The sequence below is a fragment of the Mauremys mutica genome, chromosome 1, assembly GCF_020497125.1.
Source record: "Mauremys mutica isolate MM-2020 ecotype Southern chromosome 1, ASM2049712v1, whole genome shotgun sequence".
Taxonomy (NCBI): domain Eukaryota; kingdom Metazoa; phylum Chordata; order Testudines; family Geoemydidae; genus Mauremys; species Mauremys mutica.
In genome coordinates this window covers 348,421,895-348,449,730 of record NC_059072.1, presented here as the reverse complement: position 1 = coordinate 348,449,730, position 27,836 = coordinate 348,421,895, and the positions used below count along the sequence as shown (strand labels likewise).

The 27,836-nt window shown below is 38.2% G+C and overlaps 1 protein-coding gene across 1 annotated transcript; it reads right to left on the bottom strand.

Moving 5' to 3' along the window:
* Positions 1-117: 117 nt before the first annotated feature.
* ALG8 (ALG8 alpha-1,3-glucosyltransferase) lies at positions 118-27,836 on the bottom strand. The gene is made up of 13 exons (XM_045020988.1): positions 27,827-27,836; positions 22,156-22,234; positions 20,813-21,006; positions 19,468-19,577; positions 18,121-18,188; positions 17,378-17,504; positions 11,193-11,296; positions 10,678-10,798; positions 10,169-10,308; positions 9,084-9,223; positions 5,244-5,341; positions 3,042-3,114; positions 118-1,080 (listed from the first exon to the last, which is right to left on the bottom strand). Exons 3-13 carry the CDS (start codon positions 20,914-20,916, stop codon positions 849-851), a joined length of 1,317 nt encoding a protein of 438 aa, XP_044876923.1. The 5' UTR covers positions 20,917-21,006; positions 22,156-22,234; positions 27,827-27,836; the 3' UTR covers positions 118-848.

Below are 27,836 nucleotides of genomic sequence, written 5' to 3'. Positions count from 1 at the left end.
GCCTTTTCTTTAGGGCAGTATACTGGAGACATTCACATTGTGTGGATACACCTAATCCCATATCTAATATTTTTTAAATTTTCTTTTTTGTTTTGTAACAAGTGATGCGAAATCATGCATCTCCATGATGGTTAAGGATAGCCAGAATGCTGGAAGATACTTGGGAGTTAGGGGGATAAAATGGAGAAAACTAGTGCAGCAAAAATAGACACAAATTAGATGGTGGTGTCATTAGATGTATCTGATCTTCATATAAGATTTCAGCACTGGGCTTCACAAACGATTCTGGCAAAAAAACTGACCAGCATACGAATTCCACACTGTATATTAGTTTTACTCCTCATTTGTACAGATGCTCCTCCAGGTCCAAAGATATCCAGAAAGATTTTAATGCAGAAATATAAAAACGTATTTTATTTACATTTTCCATAGTACATGATTATAATTATGTTCTCTTCTATACAGCAGTGATCCCTTATTATAAGTAGCCATACTGGTTTCTGGGAAAACCCCTCATTAACAAGGAAACCATACACATTCTCTTCAGAGAAGTAATCTGGACATTTTAAATGGACAATTTCAATACAATATTCTTTTCAATTAAATTTCACAATTTATTCAGGGCAAGTGGCATCTCACCATGTGCTGTGCAACATTTCAAAGAGCTATTCTGATCAGAGGGACAATAGTTGACAGTACAGAGATGCTGAAAACCAGCAGACAACATGGAGATGAACAGTACATAGTACCATTGCCTTTTCAAAATGTGCATGATCTTAGAAGACAACTCCCCCTAGTGCTGGATAATCCTCCTGAAGGATTTACTTGGAATTGGTCCCAATGCTGCTTTATTCTGCCTTCTGTCTGACAGTTACCGATTCAGTCAAGACAGAGACATACAGTTTGAGCCAAGCATATGTGATGCCTAGAGCACAGTATACAGAAGTAAGCAACAAAGGGATAAAAGGGAACTTCAGTTTCCAAGGGGTCAAAGGAAACACAATTTCACAAAAGATTTCCAGAGGCACTAGTTCAATGAGGTAGATAGTTTCCAGCCAGGTAAGCAGAGGCCCCTCTTTTCTGTGGGGAAAGGAAAAAAAAGAAAAAGATATTAAACATGTGATTTAAATTCAGTTTTCCCTCCTTTTCAATGAACATTAGGCATGTTGCCCTTGTCAAGTCTTTGTCTTGCCTATCTGCTATGCACCAAGTCACAACATGTTTTTAAACAGCACAATGAGCCAGGCAGTGAGAACTTCAAATATAGCCACTTACTAAAATACAGTGCCTGATAGTATGTAATTAGCATAATATAAAAACTAATTTATTTATAATCCTGGATTATAAAACTCAAATACAAGATTCCAAGTTTTAGCATCTTTCAATCTAGACCATAAAACGCATCAGTAATTATTTCACTTCACTTTGCCTCACACCAATCCTGCCAATATAAATGAGCCATGAGACCTTCCACAGCTTTTGATGCACATTCACTGCATGCCAGTTCTTCCACATTCAGGTAGTGGACATGTTAGGTCATTAATTCTGGCTGTATATTTCTAGATATTATCAGATCACCATAACTGAAAGAAAGCTTTAAGATGGTTCATAATTCCTACACAAAGATAGATATTTCCACTGTAAATATTCTTTAAAATATATTTCTTACTACAGGTAAACCTTTATTTGGGGAGGAGGTCTCAGAGGACACCATCCTTCTTGAACATATCAAGGTTTCAGATGATCAGGAGCATCAGCCCCATAAAGCTCAAATTAAGCTCTAGCAGAGGCCCTAAATTGTATAGGCACAGAACTTCAGCCCTGAAGAGTTGAAGAGCTTTGCAAAAGTGGATATTCAGTCAGTACTGTCCTGGAGGGCATACAAACCATCAGTTAACAGCAACTCAGAAAGAATCAAGGTTCTGCTGTGCTGTTGAAAAAGTTCACCTCTGGCAGCAAGCCCAGCTTTTATTTCCATACCCCTACAAATGCTGCTTCATCCCATCTGCTAAGGGGATTTCATTAGAACTAAGCATTGTCATTGAGATTATAACAGTTGCCTCATCTGAAGAGGGTCCCTTGCTACCTACGATACTACTTCTCCCATAAATCACAGCTTTCCCCTTGGGACAGAGACCGAAGGAAACCTCTCCCCTTCAAAGCATTTGCAAAACCAAAGCAAACCAAAATAAACAAACAAAACAAAAAAAGAACAGAAGAAAGCCTGGCAGAGCATTCAAAGGGTAGAAACCAAAGAACAGGATGGAGAACTGATTGCCTTTTCCACACAGATTCTTCCGTTTTCTACAGCCCAGGTACATCCCTAGACAGTATAGAGCAGTGGTCCAACATTTTCCATGTGGCAGGTGAGGACCGTGGCCGCCGGACAAGCAGCTGCCGAAATGCCGCCGAGAAGCGGCAATGTCAAGAAGCAATGCTGCCAAAAAGCAGCATCATCAAGAGGCGTTAGAATTGCTAACAGATAAGTTAGTGGCCTGGGAGATACTCTACAGTGGGGTCTTCAAGAAGTTAATGATCTCTCTCTGCTGGTATTTGTCAAAACAGGCAGCACTTTGACAAATTATACTGTATTGTTAATAAAGTACCACATCTATTATGCATCTTTTAACATAAATAGACAAGTATATGAAAATTTATGCAAATTCAGTGGTGATGAAAGCTGCCGTATGACAGCTTTGGAGACTGAAATCCTTTAGCTATATTACAATTTTGAACCCTGACAATGCATTGACCCTAATGTGGACGGACTGTTTCCAGGGCCAAGTGGATAGTTCTATGCCCATTCAAACTTTGGCTTCTCTTGCAACAGGAGCATCAAATGTTTTTGATGTGGACACCTGCCTACTGGGAATTGAACTGACACCTCACATTTTGGCCATTACTGACTTGGATTTCAACTAGTGGTATTTCAGTTCCAACCTCCTAAACCATCCAGCCCCACCACTACAATACAGTCCCCTCCAGTAATACAAAAAGAGTGTTTCACTAGCCTAAACATAATAGATTTGCTTACTTATTACCTGAACAGAGCCCGCAGTGAAGAGAAGCTATAAACTGTGAACAGCAGCATGAGCAGTATTTTAGTTGTGATTTCTGAAATAGAGAACATTTTTAAAAATTCAACAAACTTGCAATGTTTTTGCTTATTATAAGTTACAGCATCCTTAAATTACAGATACAGTAATTTAAACTGCTTAATACTAAAATTTGAATTGTTTATTAAAGGTAATAAGAATCACTCTCTCCAAAGGGGAGTAGCAGAAGTCCCATTTCTTGAAACATTTAAAATTAGACTGGTGGATGTACTATTTGTTAAGAAACAAACCTGCATAGGCAGCATGATGATCAGTGACACAATAGGTCCTTTCCCTTTGTAACATCTACTATACAAATTTCTTCATATTGACTCATTAGTTTCAGTGATTAGTGCAATATATATTATAACTATATAATGTATTGGATTGATACTTAGATCCTGTCCTGTTTGACTAAGAAAAAACAAGTCTACTGGAAAACAAACTATACACCCCCCTCCCTCCCCGCCATAAAACCAATAGTACCTAATTATCTGATTTAACTAGGAAAAAAGTATGTAAAAAGGCAATGTAATAGCAGATGGAAGTAAGAGTGCCAAGGAAATTTCTCACTTCCCAACACAGCAACCTCTCTATTCTAAAGAGCAGCATCACCAGACATGAAAGGAAGTCCAAATCCAGACACCCTCCCAGTAGAAGGATGCTTATCATTATGTGGAAACTTGAAGGCATAGAACCTCTGGAATGTGGCAGAACCAGGAGGGGATAGCAAAGACAGGCTACATGATTCTATGAGAATCTTCCAGATCCGTCTTTATTCAAATACTGTAGTAGTCTGATCACTGAAATTTTTGCCCATTGAACTAATTCCCCACTTCGCTTGAGGCTTGGCGATTTTAGATTTGAGGAAAGATCACATTTGTTCAGGGTGGATAAAAATCCATTATTTTAAAAAAAGATAAATCTGATTTGATTTAAATTGGATTTTTTAATTTAAATTAAATACAGATTTAATCTTGAAAAAATAAACCTATTTAAAATTAAATTTGAAACAGACAACTTGTGTTAAGACCTAAACTTATTATTTTTACCATTATTTAAATTAAATACAAAAATATTAAACAGTATATGTTTGCGGTCATGGCTTAAAGAAAGTCAAAAAAACTGAACTGGTGGAAGACACTAGCTGAACACCTGGACCAGAGTTTAATGAAGTGATAAACCAGCTTTTGACAGCAGTAGCCTCTTCTGCAGTTGCAGAGAGAATATTTTCATTTTACTTTCTTCAACTATTTCAGTCCAATGACTAGTTCATTCATAGTTAACAAACCAATCAGGAGTTGAAAAAAAGCAGGAAAGCTCATTTTCCTCTTCCAATCTATGAATAAAAACTGGGGTGAGAGGATGAGCTCTATTAGTTTGAAAATTGTTTCTGGTCACCATGTCTTTCAAAAACAGGTAACGCTGCCTTTGTTTAATGAATCAGTAAGTTTTAAATGTAAAAAATGTTTTGATAAACTTTTTGATAATTTTTTCTCATTTATCCAGTACATTTAAGATACTGGCTTTGAGCATTTTAATTGAATTTCCATCCAAACAGAGCTTGACGCAAATCACAAGTAAAAAATTATTCTAGTAAATAAATGCATCACTCACCATTTTCCAACATACTAAAAAATAAGAATCTGAATAAATGTAAGCTAAGCTATATAATTGCTTAAATAAATGTGTATTGATATAGTGTATCCTCCTGGTTAGCAAAAAGCACCAAATGTATTGTAAAGGCTATACTGAGTTGCAAATCAACATGTTTTAATGGCTATCAACAAATGAGAATAAACCTTTCTTTAGGAAAATAATTAAAAAGTACAAACATTATTTAAATTAATGATTCCTGCTTGCTGATTTAAGTCAGCAATTTAAATCATCCATCCTGCACTTGTGTGCACAGCCCAAACCCTAAACTTTGCTCTTTAGTGTGTTACTGGGTTTTGGGCAGTAACAGAATCTCCTCCTTCCAGGGCACCTTTCTGAAAGTGGCTTTTGGACACACAATATAATGCCCAACACTGTGTACTTAGAGGGTTTCTAGCAGCATAGCTATCACTGAAAAAATGGAAATAAAAATAAATCAAAGTGGGGGGGGGGGAGGAGAGAGAGAAAAAGAGGAGATGCATAGGACTTTACCTGGTGGCGTAAACAGCAATGGGAAGAGTGAAAAATGCCCTGTAGTTGTCAGAATCAGATAAATGCCAGCACGTTTTGGACTCTCCACAGACAACAAGCTAAAATACAAGAACTTTGATTTATCTTTTGCCTCTTAAAAACCAAGCCTAATTTTACCAAAATACACAAGTCATAGTTGACAGACTGAAGCCAGCACAACAGCTGCACAAGCAGTTTAAGCAGCTACTGCTGAACTAGCGGTGGAGGAAGTAAAATGGTACCTAGCAGGGGCCACTCCTTACACTTGGCAACCCCTAGACCCAAAACCGTGTAAGGGAGACGTGCTCCCCAACAGAACCCATATTGGCTCTTTCCCCCAAGCCACGTGGGTTTGGGGAAATAAACTGCAGGAAACTGCCAGCCAGAGATTGAAGCTGCTGAGTAGCTGCATAAAGTAGTTCAAGGAGGGACAGTCAGGCACTGATGTCAGACTTCACTCAGCGTTCTTTTCTGTGCCAAGTAGATGTTCATGTCAATCTCCTCCTGCCCTCTCCTGTTTTTCCAGTTAGGTAATCCCCACCTAACACAACCTCACTACATGGATTTAAACTAGGGCTGTCAAGCAATTAAAAAAATTAATCGCGATTAATCGTGTAATTAAAATATTAATTGCGATTAATCACACTTAAAAATAATAGAATACCATTTATTTAAATATTTGTGGACGTTTTCTACATTTCCACATATATTGATTTCAATTATACCACAGAATACAAAATGTACAGTACTTACTTTATATTTATTTTTGATTACAAGTACTTGCACTGTAAAAAAAGAAATAAGTATTTTTCAATTCACCTAATACATGTACTGTAGTGCAATCTCTTTCTACATTTGTAAGTTCAGCTTTCATGATAATTATGTACAAAAAAACACTGCATTGAAAAACAAAACAATGTAAAATTTTAGCGCCTGCAAGTCCACTCAGTCCTATTTCTTGTTCAGCCAATCCTCAGAAAAACAAAGTTTGTTTACATTTGCAGAAAATAATACTGCCCACTTCTTGTTTACAGATGTCACCTGAAAGTAAGAACAGGTGTTTTCATGGCACTGTTGTAGCTGGTGTCACAAAATATTTACATGCCAGATGCGCTAAAGATTCATATGTCCCTTCATGCTTCAACCACCATTCCAGAGGGACATATGTCCATGCTGAGGACGGGTTCTGCTTGATAACAATCCAAAGCAGTGCAGACCGACACATGCTCATTTTCATTATCCGAGTCAGATCTCACCAGCAGAAGATTGATTTTATTTTTTGGTGGTTCGGGTTCTGTAGTTTCAGAGTGTTTCTCTTTTAAGACTTCTGAAAGCATGCTCCACACCTCATCCCGCTCAGATTTTGGAAGGCACTTCAGATTCTTAAACCTTGGGTCAAGTGCTGTAGCTATCTTTGGAAACCTCACATTGGTACCTTCTTTGCGTTTTGTCAAATCTGCAGTGAAAGTGTTCTTAAAATGAACATGTGCTGGGTCATCATCCAAGACTGTTATAACATGAAATATATGGCAGAATGCGGATAAAAGAGCCAGAGACAAAAAATTCTCTGAAGGAGTTCAGTCACAAATTTAATTAACACTTTTTTTTTTTTTTTAAACAAGCATCATCAGCATGCAAGCATGTCCTCTGGAATGGTGGCGAAGCATGAAGAGGCATACAAATGTTTAGCATATCTGGCACATAAATACCTTGCAATGTTGCTACAGAAGTGCCATGCAAATGCCTGTTCTCACTTTCTGGTGACATTGTAAATAAGAAGAGAGCAGCATTATCTCCGGTAAATGCAAATAAACTTGTTTGTCTTAGCGATTCGTTGAACAAGAAGTAGGACTAAGTGAACTTGTAGGCGCTAAAGTTTTACATCGTTTTGCTTCTGAGTGCAGTTATGTAACAAAAAATAAAATCTATATTTGTAAGTTGCACTTTCATGACAAAGATTGCACTACTGTACTTGTATGAGGTGAATTGAAAAATATTTTTTATAATTTTTACAGTGCAAATGTTTATAATCAAAAATATACACTGATTTCAATTACAACAGAATATATATGAAAATGTAGAAAAACATTCAAAATATTTAATAAATTTCAAATAGTATTCTATTGTTTAACAGTGCAATTAAAACTGCAATTTATTGCGATTAATTTTTTTAATCGTGATTAAATATTTTGAGTTAATCGCGGTTAACTGTGATTAATCGACAGCCATAATTTAAAACAGAACCAAAAAAAATGAGGAACTAAACTGTAGTTTGCAGCCATCATGTTGTTCACTCTGCTTGTATGTTCTATCCTTCTCCCCTACCCTTTATCTTGTCTATTTAGTTGTAAGCTCTTTGGGGCTCAGATTGTCTCTGCCTGTACAGTGCCTAACACAATGGGGCCCTGATCCCAATTGGCCTCAAGGCAATATCCTAATAAACAAAATAGTGGTAAACAGCAAACTGCTGTTTCATCTGTCAAGTGACAGTGAGGCTCAGAGGCCAAAAGATAGGCCTTCACAAATATAGCATACTACGAAGTGAATCTCAAATCTTAGCTATTTAAAGAGAAGATCTGCTTATCAACTACTAATGCTTATGGATAGGGATCCCTGTATTTCATAGCTATAGAATCCACTTCAGACCATAGAACTGTACTGCAGAATCTAAACTTGTCTTAAAAAATGAATTTTCAAGTCCTGTTTGTGAAGCAAACCTTGAAGTAAGTGTAATCCAATGCCGTGATGCATGTCTGAATTTGCAGGCACCCTGAAACAATAGCTCAGAAATGTGAGCTATCCCAGTCATCTTAATGCATTAATTCTAAAACCTGAAGGTGACAGGCCAAATGTTAATTTTGTTCCTGGTCATGCTTATTCAGTAATCCTAAATCACTGACCAGGCCTTCTGGGTACCAGAAGTCCCAAATATCCTTGTATCCAGCTACCAAGCCTTCCCCATAACAGTTTCTATGACGCAGGTATGTGTGAATATAAACACTTGTAGCACACAATGAATGTTATGTTGGGGCTGTAGTACTGATTTTCAGATTAAATCCAATTAAAAGCTCCATTTTAAATTTAATGGAAACTGCCACAGGATTTCCAGCTGAATGCACAAGATTGCCACTGAATTTAGGCTCAGTTTGCCAGCTAGCATGGCTTTTGGCAACCTGGTTAATTTTTTGTATTACCCTACACAAAGTTTACTAAGTATCTGAAGCTAAACAAGTTAATTGATTGTCACACTATGTACAATACACATGCCCCAAATGTTCAAATGGAAAGAAAGATAGGAAAGCATGTAGTAGTTCTATCTGGGAGCCATGACTCCTGGATTCTACTCCTGCTCCACTCTTGACTTGTTAAGCAATTTGTTGAAAGTCACACAGTTTCTTTGTGCTTCTATGCCCATTTGTAAAGTTAGTATAATACTTATCTCAAAGGGCTATTGTGAGGATAAGCTACCATTAGTAAAGCATGATGAAATCTTTGGATAAAAGGTTTTCCATGAATGCAAGGTATCTTTTAAAAGGAGATGAATTGCTAGGCACGCCTGAAGAGAAATGCTACTTTTTAGGGCAAATTTGTGTTATTTTGCACCATTGAACAGTTAATATGTTCCACCTCAGAGGGGGCTATATTTAAGGGGTGGATGAAATGATTCTTATATGTAAAGTGAATTAGGATGCTTCAGTTTGAGAGGTTTTACATATGAATTATCATACTGAAAACCAAGTGACAATCCTCCTCTGAAAAGCTCCTCAATCATAGCCTGCAACCAGATGAATCTGAGGAACTACCACTTAACAAGTCACTTACCTCAAAGGAAGAATAGCGAGGAGTATTGCTTTTTCATGCACATGCCAGCCAAACATGAATGAGCTCAGTGCACAAAGTATCAGGCACTGAAGAAAGCCTCTGGGCCCTTGGGGTTTAAACCAAAGACAGAAAACAGATGGCTAGAAACAACAGGCAAAAATAAGACTTCAGTGTAAAAATTCACAATCCTGTATATAAGCTATTGCCCATATGAAGCTTTATGATGTTATTATTGAAATACACAAAATGAGCATCCAGCTCCTGCTTTTACCACAGCACCGCTTTGCAGCATCCCAGGAAGGTATATATTTCTGGTGTGTATATGTAGCGCTGATGGAAGGTATCAAATAGACAGCACAGAGATTGAAGTCTTCCATCTATGTAACAGTAACATGGGCAGCAAAAATGCAGACTTCACTCACATTGCCAAATTAATGGTGTTTTTCTGATTGTGGGGAACTGCCTCTGGGAATTTAACTGGAACCACCAACCCACTTCACATAAGTGAGCATCTAATGGGTGTTTAGTATCCTTTGGTCACCAATATCCTGACTGATGATCTAGGATGAAAGGATTCTACATCCAATTACCAGTCACCTGAGCCTTCTGCTCTTCACTCCATTAAAAAAGGTGGGGAGTTGAAAAGTTAGGGATCAACTCCATTATTCCTGGCTCCAGATAATGCTATTAGGAGCTCAGTAAGTTTTCCAAACAGCTCTGCCAATGCATCTCAGTCCAGTCTTGATACATCCCTTGAATTTTACTCAAATCACTATCTACAGAATTACTTCCAGCTCAGTAAGCAAAGTGGTTTTGACCAGAGTCCCTGCTATAGGTCTGTCTGACTCTGGAATACTCTGTAGTTGACATAGACCATAGCTTCTAGGAATACTCAGAAAATGCTTTGTTATGCAAAATTACTACTGCCTCAACACCCACCCTAACTGCTCTTTTCCAATACAAAGATACCTAGTTCAAGAGCAAAAATATATGTAAGTATCGGGTACATTTATGTTATTCAATCAAGGGAAAAGGGGACACCGAAATTAAAAACATATCAAAGATTATCATTTTTTTGACGTTACCAATATAGAGATGAAGGTACAAATTAGTGTTGCTAGTGGAGTCACAGAAGGAAGGACGGTGTGCTGGAATTCTTGAACCAATCCACCTGTCATTGAGGCTTTAGGAATCTTTTCAGGATCAAGGAATTTATATTTTATACCTGCAAGTGAACATAATGTTTGTCAAATAGCATAGATACATTTTCAGCTATAGATACACAATTTTTAAGAAAAGTGTACAATGTATTTATATAATATTAATATATAAATCAATATAAATGACAACAGTTATGTGAACACAAAGATATGGCAGAGATTTCACACAAGTTTCAATAATCAAGCTATTCTTCTATAGCAATTGGGAACCTACTGCTATGCAATGCATAGAGCTGAAAAGCAAATGATTAAATGAATCTTAAAAACAAGCAACAAAACGTCGTTCATTACATGAATTCAGAAAGGGAATCTGAGTCCCACAGGGGGCATTATATGCAAGCAAGCACTGAGAATACAAAACCAGTTTACTGTACCAACGACTGCTAATGTTTTGTCCACTGCATTGTACAAAGCCCAAAAATTAGGGGCCCAATAAGCATGGCAGAGGCCTCTCTTGAAAGGGAAAAGACGTGAAATGACTTGAGGTAGCTGGCCCTGTAGGGAACAAAAAGAATATAAGAGGACCCTTGTTTAGAGATTCTTCATAATTTTTTTTTTAATTGTTCAACTTTGTTTCTAAGGGCTTGTGTACACTACCATTTAAGACAATGTAACTTATGTCACTCCAGGCTGTGAAAAAGCCACCTCAAGTGATGCAAGTCACATCAACCTAAGCGCTTTCCACCAGCGCTAAGTTGGCAGGAGACACTCTCCCATAGACATAGCTTCCACCTCTCGTTAAGGTGGAGTAATTATGCTGATGGGAGAGTGCTCTCCCGTCGGCATAGCACGTCTTCACCAAATGTGCTAAAGCTATGCTGATGTAGCACAGTAGTGTAGACTAGCCCTAAAAGAAAGGTTAGGGGGCTAGGGAATAAGGAGTCATTACCAGTACTGCAAAGGGTCCCAATGAAAGAGCAGAAACAAGGCAGACAATCAATCCCAGCAAAGTTATGCGAAGAAAGCTGAAGCTGCTCCACTTGAGGGATCCATCTACAGAAAATTAACATTCATATTAACAGAGATATTTGGGGATGTAGAAGAGGAATGGTAAGTAAACAAATTTACTTTAGTAGTAAAGAAGCTAGTACGAGTATCACCCTTTAAGTGAATATTTTGTCAGTAAGTAGTATTTTGTCCAACAACTAGGTTTACAAATCTCAAAGTTATACCCATTTCTCAACTGCTAGAGAGCTCTACTTTAATTTGCTAGTTTATTATTTGTATTATAACACCTAGGAGTCTCAGTCTTGGACCAGGACCCCACTGTACTAGGCAGTGAACAAACACAGAACAAAAAGACAGTCCCAGCCCCAAAGAACTTGCGAGCTAAATATAAGACAAACAGATGAATATAGACAAAGGAGTCAAAGGAAACAATGACAAAATTCTGTCAGTGTGACAGTCAGTGGTCTGAGCACACCAGCAGCTCAACCACTGTCAAGTCTTCTCTTGCTCTGAAGACTAAAAGTAGAGTTTTGAGGAGGGTTTTGAAGATAGATAATGAGGTAGCTTTGCAGATGTTTAAAGGGAGCTTCCCACAGCCATGGGAGAAAGCACAAAGGCGCTTGTTTGACCTTTAATAAGTGGATGATGGAGGATGGCATGATTGGCTGACTGGAGGTGGGAGTCTGCTTTTCAATAATGAATGAGGGAAGATAGATAGGGTGGGGATATATTATGAAGGCCCTTGAAAGTGAAGACTAGTAGCTTACGTTTGATATGAAGGGATGAAAGAGGGATAGTGAAGGGATGAAAAGAGAGGGGTGACATGGTTAAAATGACAGACTAGGAAAATTATCTTTGCACCAGCATTCTGAATGGCTATCAGCAAGGCAAGATTGCATTTGTCAAGACCAGAGAAAAGGATATTCAGCAACATGATGAAAGATGGTGTCTTGAACGAAGACAGTTAGATCTAGCAAGTCTCTCTCCTTTCTAACTATTTTGACATTAGTCTAACAGTCATTTTGAAAATGTAGCGATGATGCTGGTTTTGCTTTTCCAACAACAGATGTTATCCAGTTTTATAAACAGATTGTGAAATACATAGATTTACTATATTTATATAAAAATCATAGGCAGCTATGGTTTAGAATGAGAATGCCATTACTTTCAGCTTAGAATGCTTACATTTTTTACACACCACTTATGAAATACTGTGCTCTAACTGCTGCCACTTTATGATCTTGCTTCTTCAACAGAATAGAAGGAACAAAGATAGCCCTTAGCAATATTTAGTGCACTTGTCCCCAACATGGTGCCCGCAGGCAGGGGCGGCTCTAGGTATTTTGCCGCCACAAGCACAGCAGGCAGGCTGCCTTCGGCGGCTTGCCTGCGGGAGGTCCCCAGTCCCGCGGATTCGGCGGCACACCTGCGGGAGGTCCGCTGAAGCCGCGGGACCAGCAGACCCTCCGCCCGCATGCCGCCAAAGGCAACCTGCCTGCCGCCCTCGCGGCGACTGGCAGAGCGCCCCCCGTGGCTTGCCGCCCCAGGCACGCGCTTGGCGTGCTGGTGCCTGGAGCCGCCCCTTCCCACAGGTGCCATGGAGCCCACCGGAACATGTATGTGCACCCGCCTAGTGACAAGGTGTGAAAAGTAGTACTGCAGCCCCGCACCTGCTGGGGACAAATGTTCTCTGTCCCCGGCAGGCGCGGGGCGGTGGCTTCTCTTTGCGCTGCCCAGCTGGTCTCATTTTCGTCAGAACGACCTACCAGGTTTAGTAGTATCATGGTAGTGCAGATGTAGGCTGTCTCATGCGCGTGCTGTTGGTTCCAACCTCTTGTCCCTCGTGTATCGTCGCTCTTTTTTTTCTGTTTGCGCCTGTGCACGCAGTGGGATGTCAGTGACCCGTGTTTCTGTATATTATGTGAGTATTCTTCCACTGCACTGATACTGCTGTTTTCTCGTGCTTTGTGATTTATTATTTTTTTTAACATTTTGCCTCAAAATGAGTGGTTTAAATAAAAGACAACATATGTATTATTTCAACACAGAGTGGGAAGAATCCTATAGTTTTTATTGAAAATAAAGGGAAATGTGTTTGCTTATTGTGTGGTGGTACTGTTGCAGTGCCAAAAATACAATGTTGAACACCATTTCCAAACTAATCACAGCTCTTTTGACATTAACCATCCACTTAAATCTGAGTTGAGAAAAAAGAAAATTAATCAACTCAAATCAAATCTATCTGCCCAGCAATCTGTTTTCACTAGACAAGTGGTAAAGTCTAAAAGTGCTACTCTTGCTTCCTTTAAAATTGCTCATCTGCTCGCAAAGAAGAAAAAACCCTTTCAAGATGGTGAATTGTTGAAGGAAGCATTTTTGATTGGTGCTGATTGCCTGTTTCAAGGATTTTCTAACAAGCGTGAGATTTTGTCGTCAATACAAGGCTTGCAGTTATCAGACAACACAGTTACGAGGAGGATACATGCAATTTCAAGCAATATGCAAACTCAGCTAAAGGATGACTTGGAAATATGTGACTGGTTTTCACTGCAGTTCGATGAGTCGACAGATGTATCGGATACAGTGCAGTTGGCAGTTATGGTGAGGATGGTATTTAGTGACTTCACCGTAAAAGAAGAGTTAGTAAAAGTATTGCCTATGAAAGGGTGAACAAAGGGTGAGGACATATATAATTTATTCAAATCATACTCAAGATCAATTAGTATGCCACTACATACACTGTCTGCGATCACCACTGATGAGGCATCGGCAATGATGGGCAGCGCCAATGGATTCATTGCACTCTGCAAGAAGAATGAATCCTTTCCAAACATTGTCTTATCATTGCATTATCCACTAAGAAGCTTTGTGCGTCAAAGTTCTTTCTTTTCAACACGTCATGAATGTTGTTATTAAAATAATTAACTCTATTCGAGCAAAACCTTTGCAACACCAACTTTTTAAGGCCCTGTTGGAAGATGTTGATGATAAACAATCTGATCTTATCTTGCACACAGATGTGCAATGGCTGAGCAAAGGTAAAGTTCTTGCATGTTTTTTAAGCCTAATTGAAGAGATCAAAGAATTTCTGAAGTCCACAAATCAGAACTTCGAGCAACTAGTAGACTCCAGCTGGTTAATGGACTTGGCTTTTCTTGCTGACATCACTGACAAATTGAACATTTTAAATCTTGAGCTCCAGGGAAAAGAAACACGTGGCTCAAATGATAGGTTCCGTAAAATCATTCAAAGCAAAACTGATCTTGTGGATGTCATATATGAAGACAAAGTCTCTCGTACATTTCCCATGTATGAAGAAAATGATATGTGACAGTGATTTTAACCCATCACCATTTGTTATCCACATTCAAACATTTCTGGAACAATTTGAAAAGAGATTTCAACAGTTCACCATCATTGAGCCTGTAGTTGCCTTTCTTGTGAATCCTTTTACTTGCCAAATAGAGGTAACAGAAATAGCTACATCAATTGCGACTCTCATTCAAGTAAGAACAGAAGAAGTGGAATTGGAGATTTTGGACCTTCAAAATGATATTGTTCTAAAATCCTGCGCAACAGATGAAAACTTTTGGAATCTGGTTGACCGAAAAAAAGTTTCCTGCCTTAAAAAATATGTAGCATACAAAATAAAATCTTATTTTGGTTCCACTTATCTATGCGAAGTTCTGTTTTCAACAATGAACATCATAAAATCAAAACACAGATCTTGGCTTACAGATGCCCATCTTGACGATTGCCTACGAATGGGAATATCATCCTACTCTCCCAACTATGAAATATTGGCTGAAGAAATGCAGTGCCAAAAATCACACTGATTTTATTAAAAAAACCACATCAATTAATGATACCTATTTTCCATTAAGTGCTGATGAGCACGTATGATTAACTTGTGTTTAGCTTTTTTCATATTTGTTTGTTTATTAAAATCCAGATATAAATAACAATACAAAGAACATTTTTTAATTAACCATAACTGGCTATCTATGTTAAAGTAAGTACACCACTACCTTGATATAACGCCACTCGATATAACACGAATTTGGATATAACGCGGTAAAGCAGTGCTCTGGGGGGGCTGGGGGGGGTACACACTCCGGTGGATCAAAGCAAGTTCAATATAACACCTATAACACAGTAAGATTTTTTGGCTCCCAAGGACAGCATTATATCAAGGTAGAGGTGTATAATAAATATATTTGGACCAGCAGTTCAATAATGTTTTACTTTTTTTTAAATAAAGAAGATAAAACTGTTTATGATATTTATTTTGTAAAAACTCCTCAATTTTCTTACAGGTAGATAAAAAAGAGCAAATTCAGATGGTAAGGTGAAAGAGTAATTGCTGAACAATTTAATTAATACCTTTTACATGTAAAATTACCTTTTTTATCTTATGGATTCATATATTATGTAATATTAAATATAATATTTTTTGTATTATTTAATGTACAAATGCAAAATAAGCCTTGAAAAATTGTTGGCGCCCATCACACTCTTCTGAAAACATGAATGTGCTATTGGCCACAAAAAGGTTAGGGACCACTGATTTAGTATAAGCATGAGGAAAAGGACACATTGCCATGATAAATTCAAATGGACCATTATTTCAAAGTAGGTCTTAGAAGGAAAAATTAAATTCAGTCTACCTACATCTATTCTTTCTGATACCTAACTTGAACTTTATGGTCATTGACTTTATTCTGGTAATACAACATAAATGTTATTTTGCCAGTGAAATATAAATATACCGTTAGTTCGAGACCGGTGTCAGAATATCTCCTTTTAAACATTTAGACTGTACTTTTTACCAATCTGGTTCCAAATAGGCTATTCGATGAAAACAAGAAGTCAAGTCTGCAGCAGTTTTGCTGGTAAAACAGCTCCAACTACACAAGGCATGTTGTGTATTGACATGGATGTAACCACTTCTGACTGGCTTATTCACTTTTCATTCCTTCTTCTTTCTTCTGAATTTATAGACATCCACAAAATACGATTAGCCTGTGGATGCCTTAACTCTCCTAGCCCATGGATGCAGTTGCTTTCAACTATAAGCCCCATTAACTTGAGGAATTCTGGAGATTAAAGTGAAGAACATTCTTTGCAAGACTTATATCCTTGTACTTGCTGTTCACTATGCATGAAGCACTTACCCTATTCCGATCCTCATTTAGATCTTGAAAACTCACCACTTTCTGACGCCTGCAATAAGTGGGTTTCTATTTCTTCTCCTGAATCTTTTTTCCCTTTATTTTCATTTGCATAAGGAAATAAGATGCCAGGATACAAAATCATATTGCTTCTAACCTTGTCTCTTACCCCATCCCCTCTCTATTATTTGTAACCTTCATTTGTTGTATAGTATTTAAACTGTAGATGATCTTCTCTGTGGTGTCTTTCCTTTTCTTCTGAAAAAGATCTAGCATATCTTTGGGCACTATAAAGTGAACAGTAATCCATAGAAATAGGGTTTGAAGGGACAGCTGAGTCATCTAGCCCAGTGGTTCTCAACCTTTTTTCATTTGCGGACCCCTAAAAAACATCAAATGGTGGTGCGGACCCCTTTGGAAATCTTACACAGTCTTCAGACCCCCAGGGATCCATGGACCACTGGTTGAAAACCACTGTTCTATGGTAACGACAACCCTTCGCGGACCCCTTAGACATAGTCTGCGGACCCCCTGGGGTCAATGGACTACAAGTTGAGAACCACTGATCTAGCCATCCTACATCTCTCCAGAATAGCTTTCTATAGCACTCAAATTGTTCAAAGTCTTGGCTTGACTTGAGTCTTTAGAAGTACGGAAATGACTTGTGAGAAAGAGAAGCTTGTTCAAGAGCAACTTTAAAAACAGTCTCCAATAAAATACTTTAAATCAAAGCTTCTATTTCATTTGCATCCACTGAGTAAATGTGGATTTATCACTACCTCATCACCATACTGCTTCAGGGCCAAGATAATATGTCAGACTTACAAAAGAGAATTTCAAGGACAGTAATGACAGGTTAGCACTGAATATAAATGTCATGTCTTTCTACACCTCCTGGGCCCTCTTCTCATACATCATTAATACAAAACACATTAAGGAAGGATCAGTAACTTACCTGCCTTATTTGCAGTGAAACAATAGGATCGTAGCAAATACACACAATATGCTGGGGCTACATAGATGTAGATGTGTTTGAAATGCAGGAGAACAGCAAAAAGAAGAGCACCCTCCAAATGCCTTTTCTAAATGGAAAAACAAGTTGTAGAGATGGAAACCCCATGAGAGCTGCATTTAAACTCATTCTATCTTAACACTAGCAGTTTCAAAGACGACCTTCCTCCATTGCCTAAAGCATCAAAACATTTCATGTATGAATGCAGGGATGGGTATTTTTTCCATTTGCCTAGAATAAACAACTAGGCCAGAGCAGGGTAGATTCAGGAAACAAGATAATTTCTTGACCTTAAGGGGTGTTTGGAGCCCAGGGGATCCCTCATATCTCTCCAGCCTCAGAGATAAACCCCCTTCCTCAGGGTAATCTTTCCTGCCAAAAGACTGGTAGCTCCCTACAAAACAGCTGAGTTCCCTCAAGTAACAACTAGGAAGAAGTTGTGTATTTAAACAGCAATACACAGAGCTCATTCTCTCACAGGGGGCAGATATGCTGTCTCCACAGCACAGCTAATATTTTATGGCCAAATGAACTAAAAACCAGAACAACAAATAGTAAGAGATCCAATTCTAATGGGCAGCAGTTCAGAACTGCTCCCACTTATTACAATAGGAGCAGGCCCATGATTAAGGTTAAAAGTCTTGTCAGAGGACAACAAAAACATTGCAACTTGATTTTATGGTTACCTGAAATAATCGAGCAACAGAAAGAAGCATCAATCCAAATAAAAAGCCATTGTACTGAAAGTGAATATCTGAACTTGTGTCAAGGAAGAAGTTTTTTACCGTCAGTTTGCTTGGACAAAATCAGAAGTCCACAATCAGCAAACAGATCAAATGAAACTATAATCAAGGAAACATTCCTAAATTATGACTCCAAGTTAGTTATAAAATTACCCTTTTGTTATCCGTTCTAATTAGAAAATATAAAAGCTGCAGAGCTTAACCCCACTAAGAAATTCTTGGTTACATGCAGGTAATATAGCAAAGTGTTATGTGTATTATGGAACAAAAAACACTATAAACAAGGTTATTATGCTAAATGGATTCAATTATACTCCACTATCCTCTTCCATCACCATTTTCACTTGATGAAAAATCCCCCCTTTTCGCTGAAGTTTTAAATGTTAGTCTCTTACCAGAAGTGACTTAAGTGTTTGAAGCAGACATATTCAGGTGTTTGAGTTGCCTATGGAGGGGGCTGTGGTGAAAACTGTCACAAATGGTTATTTTCTGCTGTAAAAATAATTGCTGCCATGGTCCTTCTATATTTCCACACTACACATATAACAAAAAACGTAACAGCATGCTGGAAATTTGGCATGGAAATGGACCTCACTGATGAGTACATATTCATGGTGAAGGATGGAAAATATCACTTTAATCTAAAGTCATGGATGTTCAAAAATTGCAGCTAAAATATAATGACAGAGTTCATACTTCTTGAGGTGCACTGGATTTTCACGCAGCTCCTGAAGTGCTCATTTTTTAATGTATATTAACTGCCACTAACAAGTGCTCCTAGCTAGATCAGTGCACATTTTGCCAAGACTGACTGATGCCTGCTAGATCTGTTAGTTAGCATTATCATTTTCTACTTTCTCCTTTCTTTTAAAGGAAATGTTGAAAATTAAAGGCAAAGAAAGTTCATTCAAGTTCTAGGTTGCACACTAACAAATCAAAGGCAAAAAGAGTCTGCTAGGCTGACTTCCCCAGAGTCATGGATCCTCTGAACCCTGGAGAAGTCTGTGAAACACTTCAGGTTTGACAAATCAGTAAATTCTGACCAGCTCTAGTTGTAATCCAACTCTTTAGAGCTATATAATCATGATCAGAGAACTTTTACAAATAAACTTTGAATATATTGTTACAATGAAACTTTACTCAGCTGAGACCTCCCTGAAACCCAAACAGTAACACATATATTGCAATCAAGAGTAATTTTAGTTCTGACTAAGATTAGACACTGCCAGTGGTTTTTGTATATATTTGTTTGAAGGCTTGCTAGATTTTGACAACTAACTTAAAGGATACGATCCACAATTAATAAGCCAAAGTTCCATAAGAGCAGAACAGCAAGAACAAACATCGGTTTTTCCAGAAGTTCTTTTCCAGGTCGTTTCCCATTCACATATTTGCAGCATCTGAATGAAGGAAATCAAACAGTAACACAGATTTATTTATTTTAGCACCAATTTATATTATTAACATGGAAGATGATCTCTTCAGGGAAGTTCTGCCATATGCCAGTTACTAAAAGTGATAATTTTTTGATAATTCATTCAAATTATCAAAGAAAAAATTAATTTACAATGACATACTGTATAACTGGAAATATGTTTTTCCTAAAATAGGAACAGTTTATTTTTTTAAACACAAAACTCTGAAGGTCTGACTAATTTCCCAAGAAGAAAGTATCAAACAGACTTCAGAAAATTATAAGGGCTTTAAGGTTAAGAACAATTTTAGAAGATTTTTTCCTTGTCTACGTTACAACCATAATCTTCTTATTATTAAATCAAAGAATTCTGAAAATCTAATTTGTTTTTTGCATTCTCTCACCTTGGAGAAGGAAAATATAATAATCGGCATAACTTTTATTTACTTTACAGTTAGTAAATTTCATTACCAGGTTCTCATGCATTAGCACACTACAGTGTTTGGAATGCAACATGCAAAGTAGTATTTATTTAAAAGTTATTTCCATTGGACTTTAAAAAATACAGAATCTATCACTATACTCATACTGAGTGGAGTGGTGGTGTAAGATTTTGCTATTTCTAAATCACTCTGGTGGGCAACATGTTTTTCTTCAAAGTACCTGCTCTCTCTCCCCGCCCCCAACGTGAGAGATTACACACACTCTTTGCCCTCCCCCAAATCCATGGTACATTTAAATATGCTATGAACATTTATTAAGACTGCTTAACTAATTGCCAATAAAAAGTTAAATTTGGAAGACAAGACCAACAGAAAAGAATGGTTTAATATGCAACAAGATGTCAAAATTACATGAATGAGATTCTTTCATGTTTAGAATCGTAACAGGGAGAAAAAAGACTTAGGTCATCCAGTCTGAGCTTTGAATTCCTTCGGAATTCTTAAACTACCAAGTACATTACATATGAGAGAAGGTAACTAATGTGTAAAATAAATTGTGCCCACAACATTAGACTCCCCAGATAAAAGAGGAAATAAGGTCTTCTATCTTAGCTACACCCCCCCACTTGTTCCTTTAATAGGTTTAGCGAACTGTGTTTTCTACACATTTACAAGTCTATATGTAGACACCTTTGTGATTAATACCTGCTCATTTCTGAAAACTCAATACTTTAAAGAGACACCCCACTGCCCCAAAGAACAGAACACTGAGACTTACTCATGGGCTGCATACACAAAGAGAATATCTGTAAAGATGACAGAAAGTCTTTGGAAGAAGACTGTTGCCTGACTGGAGTAGTTCAAATTTTCGATAACCAGCATTTCCTGGTCAAAGTATTTGGCAACATGTGAAAGTGCATATTCAAACCAAGCAAAGAATGGAGGATAATCCAAGGTCCACTCAGAAGTTGCCTACAAACAAAATAAGATTTACCAATTTAGAACTGAAGATCAAGACAACTGCTCATAGAGATTTATATACAGAAAAGTTTGTCATATGGGATTAATTGGTATGCTCACTCCAGTAGCCAGTATCAAACAAAGGCTAATACCTTTGATTTCAATCCTACTTCACAATGGAACTGAGCAATTGTACAATGCTGAAAATGACTTCAGCAGCTCTCCTATGAGATGGTAGTGTTTATGGAGAAACTGGAAGTCTTTTGGTGTTGGCAATGGGTAGCTATGGCAGAATTCGCATTTTATTTTTTTTACAACTGACTGATAATATCATTGTTTATTTTTAAGCATTTTTTCAATTTTTATCAATTTAAATAATGATAAATTATTGGGGTGGGTGGGCAGACAATCTAGTGACAGTAGGCATTGACATTCAAAAAGTTAAAGCTTTATAACTTTATAACACAAGTTATCAACATCACATGTCAAAATATACAAAGTAAATATCCTTAAAACAAACTCTAATAAGTTCTCAAGCAGCATTTTTCTTATTTTGCTTACCTGTAAATTTTGATCATCATCGATACTACAGTGAAGGCAGTATAAGAATCTATAACAGAACAAAACAGCTCTCTCTTCACAAGCGTGCCAACTATTTTTCTGATGTGGACTGATGTCCACTGTGAACTGCTTCATTCAGGTTCTTTCATACTGTTCCTGTCTCTGTTACTCTTGCTTTGTATCACTTAAATCTACGCATTTTAGTAATAACCTTATTCTTAGTTTGACTACAAGCCATCTCAGGGTATATGTCAAAATGATGTGTGTCTCCTCAGCTAAGCTAACAGACAGGCATAGCAGGGAGCTGACATAGTTTAAGTTTTAGTAAAACTCTCCCGAAATTTCTGAGACTGAGAGTAACACTGTGTCTTACGGTTCTGGGTGCCCTGAGGAGAAGATCACACTAACACAATGAGGTCCTGATCCATGATTGGTATCCCTGGGCATTACTGCAAAACAACCACCAACTACTGACCATCAGTATCCATGATGTATATTTTCTGTGAAGAAAGGACTTCATTCAGGATGTCAGACTGGTGTCTCTAATAAGCACAAAATTTACACACAATTAAAAAGCAAATGAACACAACAAGAACTTACTTCATAGTACCACTGAGAGACTGGTAAATTGTGAGTGATGGCAAGCCAGTTTCTATGTACTTCAAAATCTGTGGAATGACTGCAAAGAATATGGACATTAATAATAAGGTATGTATGGATTTAAAGATTAAAAAATCTTTTTCGAAATATTCAACCATTTACAGCTACACAGAAAAGAATCAGAAAGAAACTATTTGTGTTGCTAGTCCAGTGGATTTAGCTGCATCAAAACCATAGTGGTAATTAGGCAATTCTAAAAAAGCAACCTGAGTAGTAACTATAAGCGAGCATGAGTCATCTTGGTTTCGACAAATTGCTAACAAACAGGAATATTAGGATCCAGTTATAGCGCTCAGTTTTGCTTGGCAGCAGGGGCTGAAGTTCCTATTTTGAAGTAATGCAATTTTAAAGTAATAGAATCATAGAAATATAGTGCTGGAAGTCAAGTCCAGCCTCCTGTGCTGTGGCAGGACCAAGTAAATTTAGATCATCCCTGAAAGATGTTTGTCCAACCTGGTTTTTTTTTTAAACTTTGAATGATAAGGATTCCACAACTTCCCTTGGAAGCCTATTTCAGATCTTATAGTTAGAAAGCTTTTCCTAATATTTAACCTAAATAAATTTCTCTTGTAGAAATCTTGCAGATTAAGACCATTACTTCTTGGCCTACCTTCAGCTGACATGAAGAACAATTGATCATTGTCTTCTTTACCACAACCCTTAACATATTTGAAGACTTATCAGGACCTCCTTCATCTTCTTTTCTCAAGACTAAATAAGCCCAGTTTTTTTAAACTTTTCCTCATATGTCAGGTTTTCTAATACTTTCATCATTTTTGTTACTCTCCTCTGGACTCTCTCCAATTTGTCCAATGTTTCCTAAAGTGTGGCACCCAGAACTGGATACCTTACTTCAGTGGTTCTCAAACTGGGGGTAGGGACCTCTTAGGGGGTTGTGAGGTTATTACTTGGGGGGTGACGAGCTGTCAGCATCCACCACAAACCCTGTTTTGCCTCCAGCATTTACAATGGTGTTAAATATATTTAAAAGTCTTTTTAATATATAAGGGGGGGTCACACTCAGAGGCATGCTATGTGAAAGAGGTCACCAGTACAAAAGTTTGAGAACCACTGCCTCACTCCAAATGAGGCCTCACCAGTGCTGAGTAGAGCAGAACAATTACCTCCCATATCTTGTATATGACACTCATGTTAATATACTCCAGAATATTAGCCTTTTTCGCAACTTCCATCACATTGTTGACTCATTCAGTTTGTGAGCCACTATAACCCGCAGATCTTTTTCAGCACTACCACCACCTAGGCAACTATTCTCCATTTAGTAGTTGTGCATTTCATTTTTCCTTCCTAAGTGAAGTACTTTGCACTTGTCTGCATTGAATTTCATCTTGTTGAATTCAGACCAATTCTCTAATTTGTCACGGTTTTGAATTTTAATCCTATCCTCCAAAGTGCTTGAAACCCCTCCCAGCTTGTCATCATCTGAAAATTTTATAAGCACACTCTCCATTCCACTATCCAAGTAATTAATGAAAATATTAAAAAGTACTGGACACACCCCAGTAGGACCCCACTAGATACACCCTCCCATTGACACTCTTGGAGTTCAGCTTTCACCCCGTTGTGCTCCCACCTGATAGTAATTTCATCTAGACCACATTTCCCTAGTTTGCTTATGAGAAGATCATGTGGCACGGTGTCAAAATCCTTACTAATATTAATATACATCATATTTACTGATTCCCCCTACCCACAAGACCAGTAACCCTGTCAAAGAAAGTAATTAGGGTGATTTGGAATGATTTGTTCTAGACAAACGCATGTTGGCCATTCCTTTAAAACAGTGTTATCCTCCAGGTCATTTACTTACTTATACAGAGATATACCTATCTCATAGAACTGGAAGGGACCTTGAAAGGTCATCGAGTCCAGTCCCCTGCCTTCATTAGCAGGACCAAGTACTGTCCCTGACAGTTGGTTTTTTTTTTTTGCCCCAGATCCCTAAATGGCCCCCTCAAGAATTGAACTCACAACCCTGGATTTAGCAGGCCAATGCTCAAACCACTGAGCTATCCCTCAGATAATAGCTGTTAGAAATATAGATATAAACAATGGAGAACATACAACATACATAGCTAAAGAAAGATCTACTTTGCATAGGACTAATTTAGTTTATAACGTTTTACCATTAGCATTACTACTTATTACAAACCTTATTCTAGTTGCTCGACAACAGAAATTATTACAAAAACAATTTGTACTACAAGATGACTTGAAAGTGTAAAGAATTTTTTAAAATTAAGTATTGGCATCAGATTTAAACATTTTGATAACACTATTCCCATCTTAATGAACCCATTGCAAAGACTCACTGCAGAGAGTATTCATATTGTACAGGGAGCCTGACAACTGAAAACAGTCCCAATTTACAGAAACGCTGACTCCTGTTACTCAGAAATGTAAAAGCTATTAGATAGACTACTGGAAGATTCATGTCAGATGTTGTTCTGATCTGACACAGCTGTCTGCCAAATTATTAAAGCTGCATTATAAATATGTAATGCTTCTGGTTACCTCAAGTGTAAATTGTCTTAAAGTTCTAGTGCGGTTACAAAAAGGTCAGGTTTTTTTTAGTCCTTTGCTCATGTTACAAAATTAACAAGAAACGTATTTAAAAATCAAACCATTCTGCTTTATAATTGTAGAATCAAACTTCACATGAACATAAGAGAAAGATTTTATGTAATATGAAACAGACTGAAGCATCAGACAGTATTAATAATGAGCTACTCCAACTAATACTTATGAACATACTAAGGAAATGAATATCATAGAATATCAGGGTTGGAAGGGACCTCAGGAGGTCATCTAGTCCAACCCCCTGCTCAAAGCAGGACCAATTCCCAACTAAATCATCCCAGCCAGGGCTTGGTCAAGCCTGACCTTAAAAACCACTAAGGAAGGAGATTCCACCACCTCCCTAGGTAACCCATTCCAGTGCTTCACCACTCTCTGAGTGAAAAAGTTTTTCCTAATATCCAACCTAAACCTCCCCCACTGCAACTTGAGACCACTACTCCTTGTTCTGTCATCTGCTACCACTGAGAACAGTCTAGATCCATCCTCTTTGGAACCCCCTTTCAGGTAGTTAAAAGCAGCTATCAAATCCCCCCTCATTCTTCTCTTCTGCAGACTAAACAATCCCAGTTCCCTCAGCCTCTCCTCATAAGTCATGTGCTCCAGCCCCCTAATCATTTTTGTTGCCCTCCGCTGGACTCTTTCCAAGTTTTCCACATCCTTCTTGTAGTGTGGGGCCCAAAACTGGACACAGTACTCCAGATGAGGCCTCACCAATGTCGAATAGAGGGGAATGATCACATCCCTCGATCTGCTGGCAGTGCCCCTACTTATACAGCCTAAAATGCCAGTAGCCTTCTTGGCAACAAGGGCCCACTGTTGACTCATATCCAGCTTCTCGTCCACTGTAACCCGTAGGGGCTTTTCTGCAGAACTGCTTCCTAGCCATTCGGTCCCTAGTCTGTAACAGTGAATGGGATTCTTCCATCCTAAGTGCAGGACTCTGCACTTGTCCTTGTTGAACCTCATCAGGTTTCTTTTGGCCCAGTCCTCTAATTTGTCTAGGTCCCTCTGTATCCTATCCCTACCCTCCAGCATATCTACCACTCCTTCAAGTTTAGTGTCATCTGCAAACTTGCTGAGAGTGCAGTCCACGCCATCCTCCAGATCATTAATGAAGATTTTGAAGAAAACTGGCCCTAGGACTGACCCTTGGGGCACTCCACTTGAAACTGGCTGCCAGCTAGACATGGAGCCATTGATCACTACCCGTTGAGCCCGACGATCTAGCCAGCTTTCTATCCACCTTATAGTCCAATCATCCAGCTCATACTTCATTAACTTGCTGGCAAGAATACTGTGGGAGACCGTATCAAAAGCTTTGCTAAAGTCAAGGAATAACACATCCACTGCTTTCCCCTCATCCACAGAGCCAGTTATCTCCTCATAGAAGGCAATTAGGTTAGTCAGGCATGACTTGCCCTTAGTGAATCCATGCTGACTGTTCCTGATCACTTTCCTCTCCTCTAAGTGCTTCAGAATTGATTCCTTGATGACCTGCTGCATGATTTTTCCAGGGACTGAGGTGAGGCTGACTGGCCTGTAGTTCCCCGGATCCTCCTCCTCCTCTGTTTTAAAGATGGGCACTACAGTAGCCTTTTTCCAGTCATCCGGACCTCCTCTGTTCACCATGAGTTTTCAAAGATAATGGCCAATGGCTCTGCAATCACATCTGCCAACTTCTTTAGCACCCTTGGATGCAGCGCATCCGGCCCCATGGACTTGTGCTCATCCAGTTTTTCTAAATAGTCCCAAACTACTTCTTTCTCCACAGAGGGCTGGGCACCTTCTCCCTATACTGTGCTGCGCAGTGCAGCAGTCTGGGAGCTGATCTTGTTTGTGAAGACAGAGGGAAAAAAAGCATTGAGTACATTAGCTTTTTCCACATGCTCTGTCACTGGGTTGCCCTCCTCATTCAGTAAGGGGCCCACACTTTCCTTGACTTTCTTCTTGTTGCTAACATACCTGAAGAAACCCTTCTTGTTATTCTTAACATCTCTTGCTAGCTGCAACTCCAAGTGTGATTTGGCCTTCCTGATTTTACTCCTGCATTCCTGAGCAATATTTTTATACTCCTCCCTGGTTATTTGTCCAATCTTCCACTTCTTGTAAGCTTCTTTTTTGCGTTTAAGATCAGCAAGGATTTCACTGTTAAGCCAAGCTGGTTGCCTGCCATATTTACTATTCTTCCTACACATCGGGATGGTTTTTTCTTGCAACCTCAATAAATGTGATCATATTTAGCAAATGGAAGTGTTCATACTTAAGTTTTAAGTTTGAATTAAAAGCACCTGTGCTCCATTCATTTATAAACTTTTGAAAATCCCATTCTGTAAATGTGTGAAACAACTAGGTAGTTTAAGACTAGAAGCATCTTTTGTTTACTATTAAACTTTTCACAAAAAGTAAGAGACTTCACACTGCATCTTTAAAACAAATTTTAAGAGAGTTTAAAAAAAACACCCATAAATGGCCATAGAGGTTTTACTCAAAGCTGTCCATTTTGTTCTTCTCTGAGGAAAGACAACATCATACTTTGATCCTCTAGCACAGATTTAAAGTGTGGTTTTAAGAGGTCAAAACAACAATCAGGCTGCTTAGGATTCTTAACAGTCTCTACAGAAGGTGCCACATAACACTGCTCTCAACTCTGTCATCATTACAAACCCAAATTTATTCCCAATCAGGACAAATAAAGAAGATGGAGTCTCACTTATAATTTGTCTCAGAAGTGATAAATTATGAAACCGAGGTACAGTATTAGAAAAATAAATACTCCCACAATGCCACATCATATAAGTGTGCAGTCCTATTAAATAGCCTCCTTCCATCTCCGGGCTTGGTAGCTTAGTTAAAGTCATCAGTATCTGTGCTAAAAGCCTAGAAATTTTGAAACTCATATGCAAAATTTAGTATCACTTTCATGGGTGACATCAAGCACAAAGTACCATCAAGCACAAAGTAAACCAAAACAAACGTGGGCGTTGGAAAAGGTTTTTGACTCTCAGGTGACCTGATGCCCA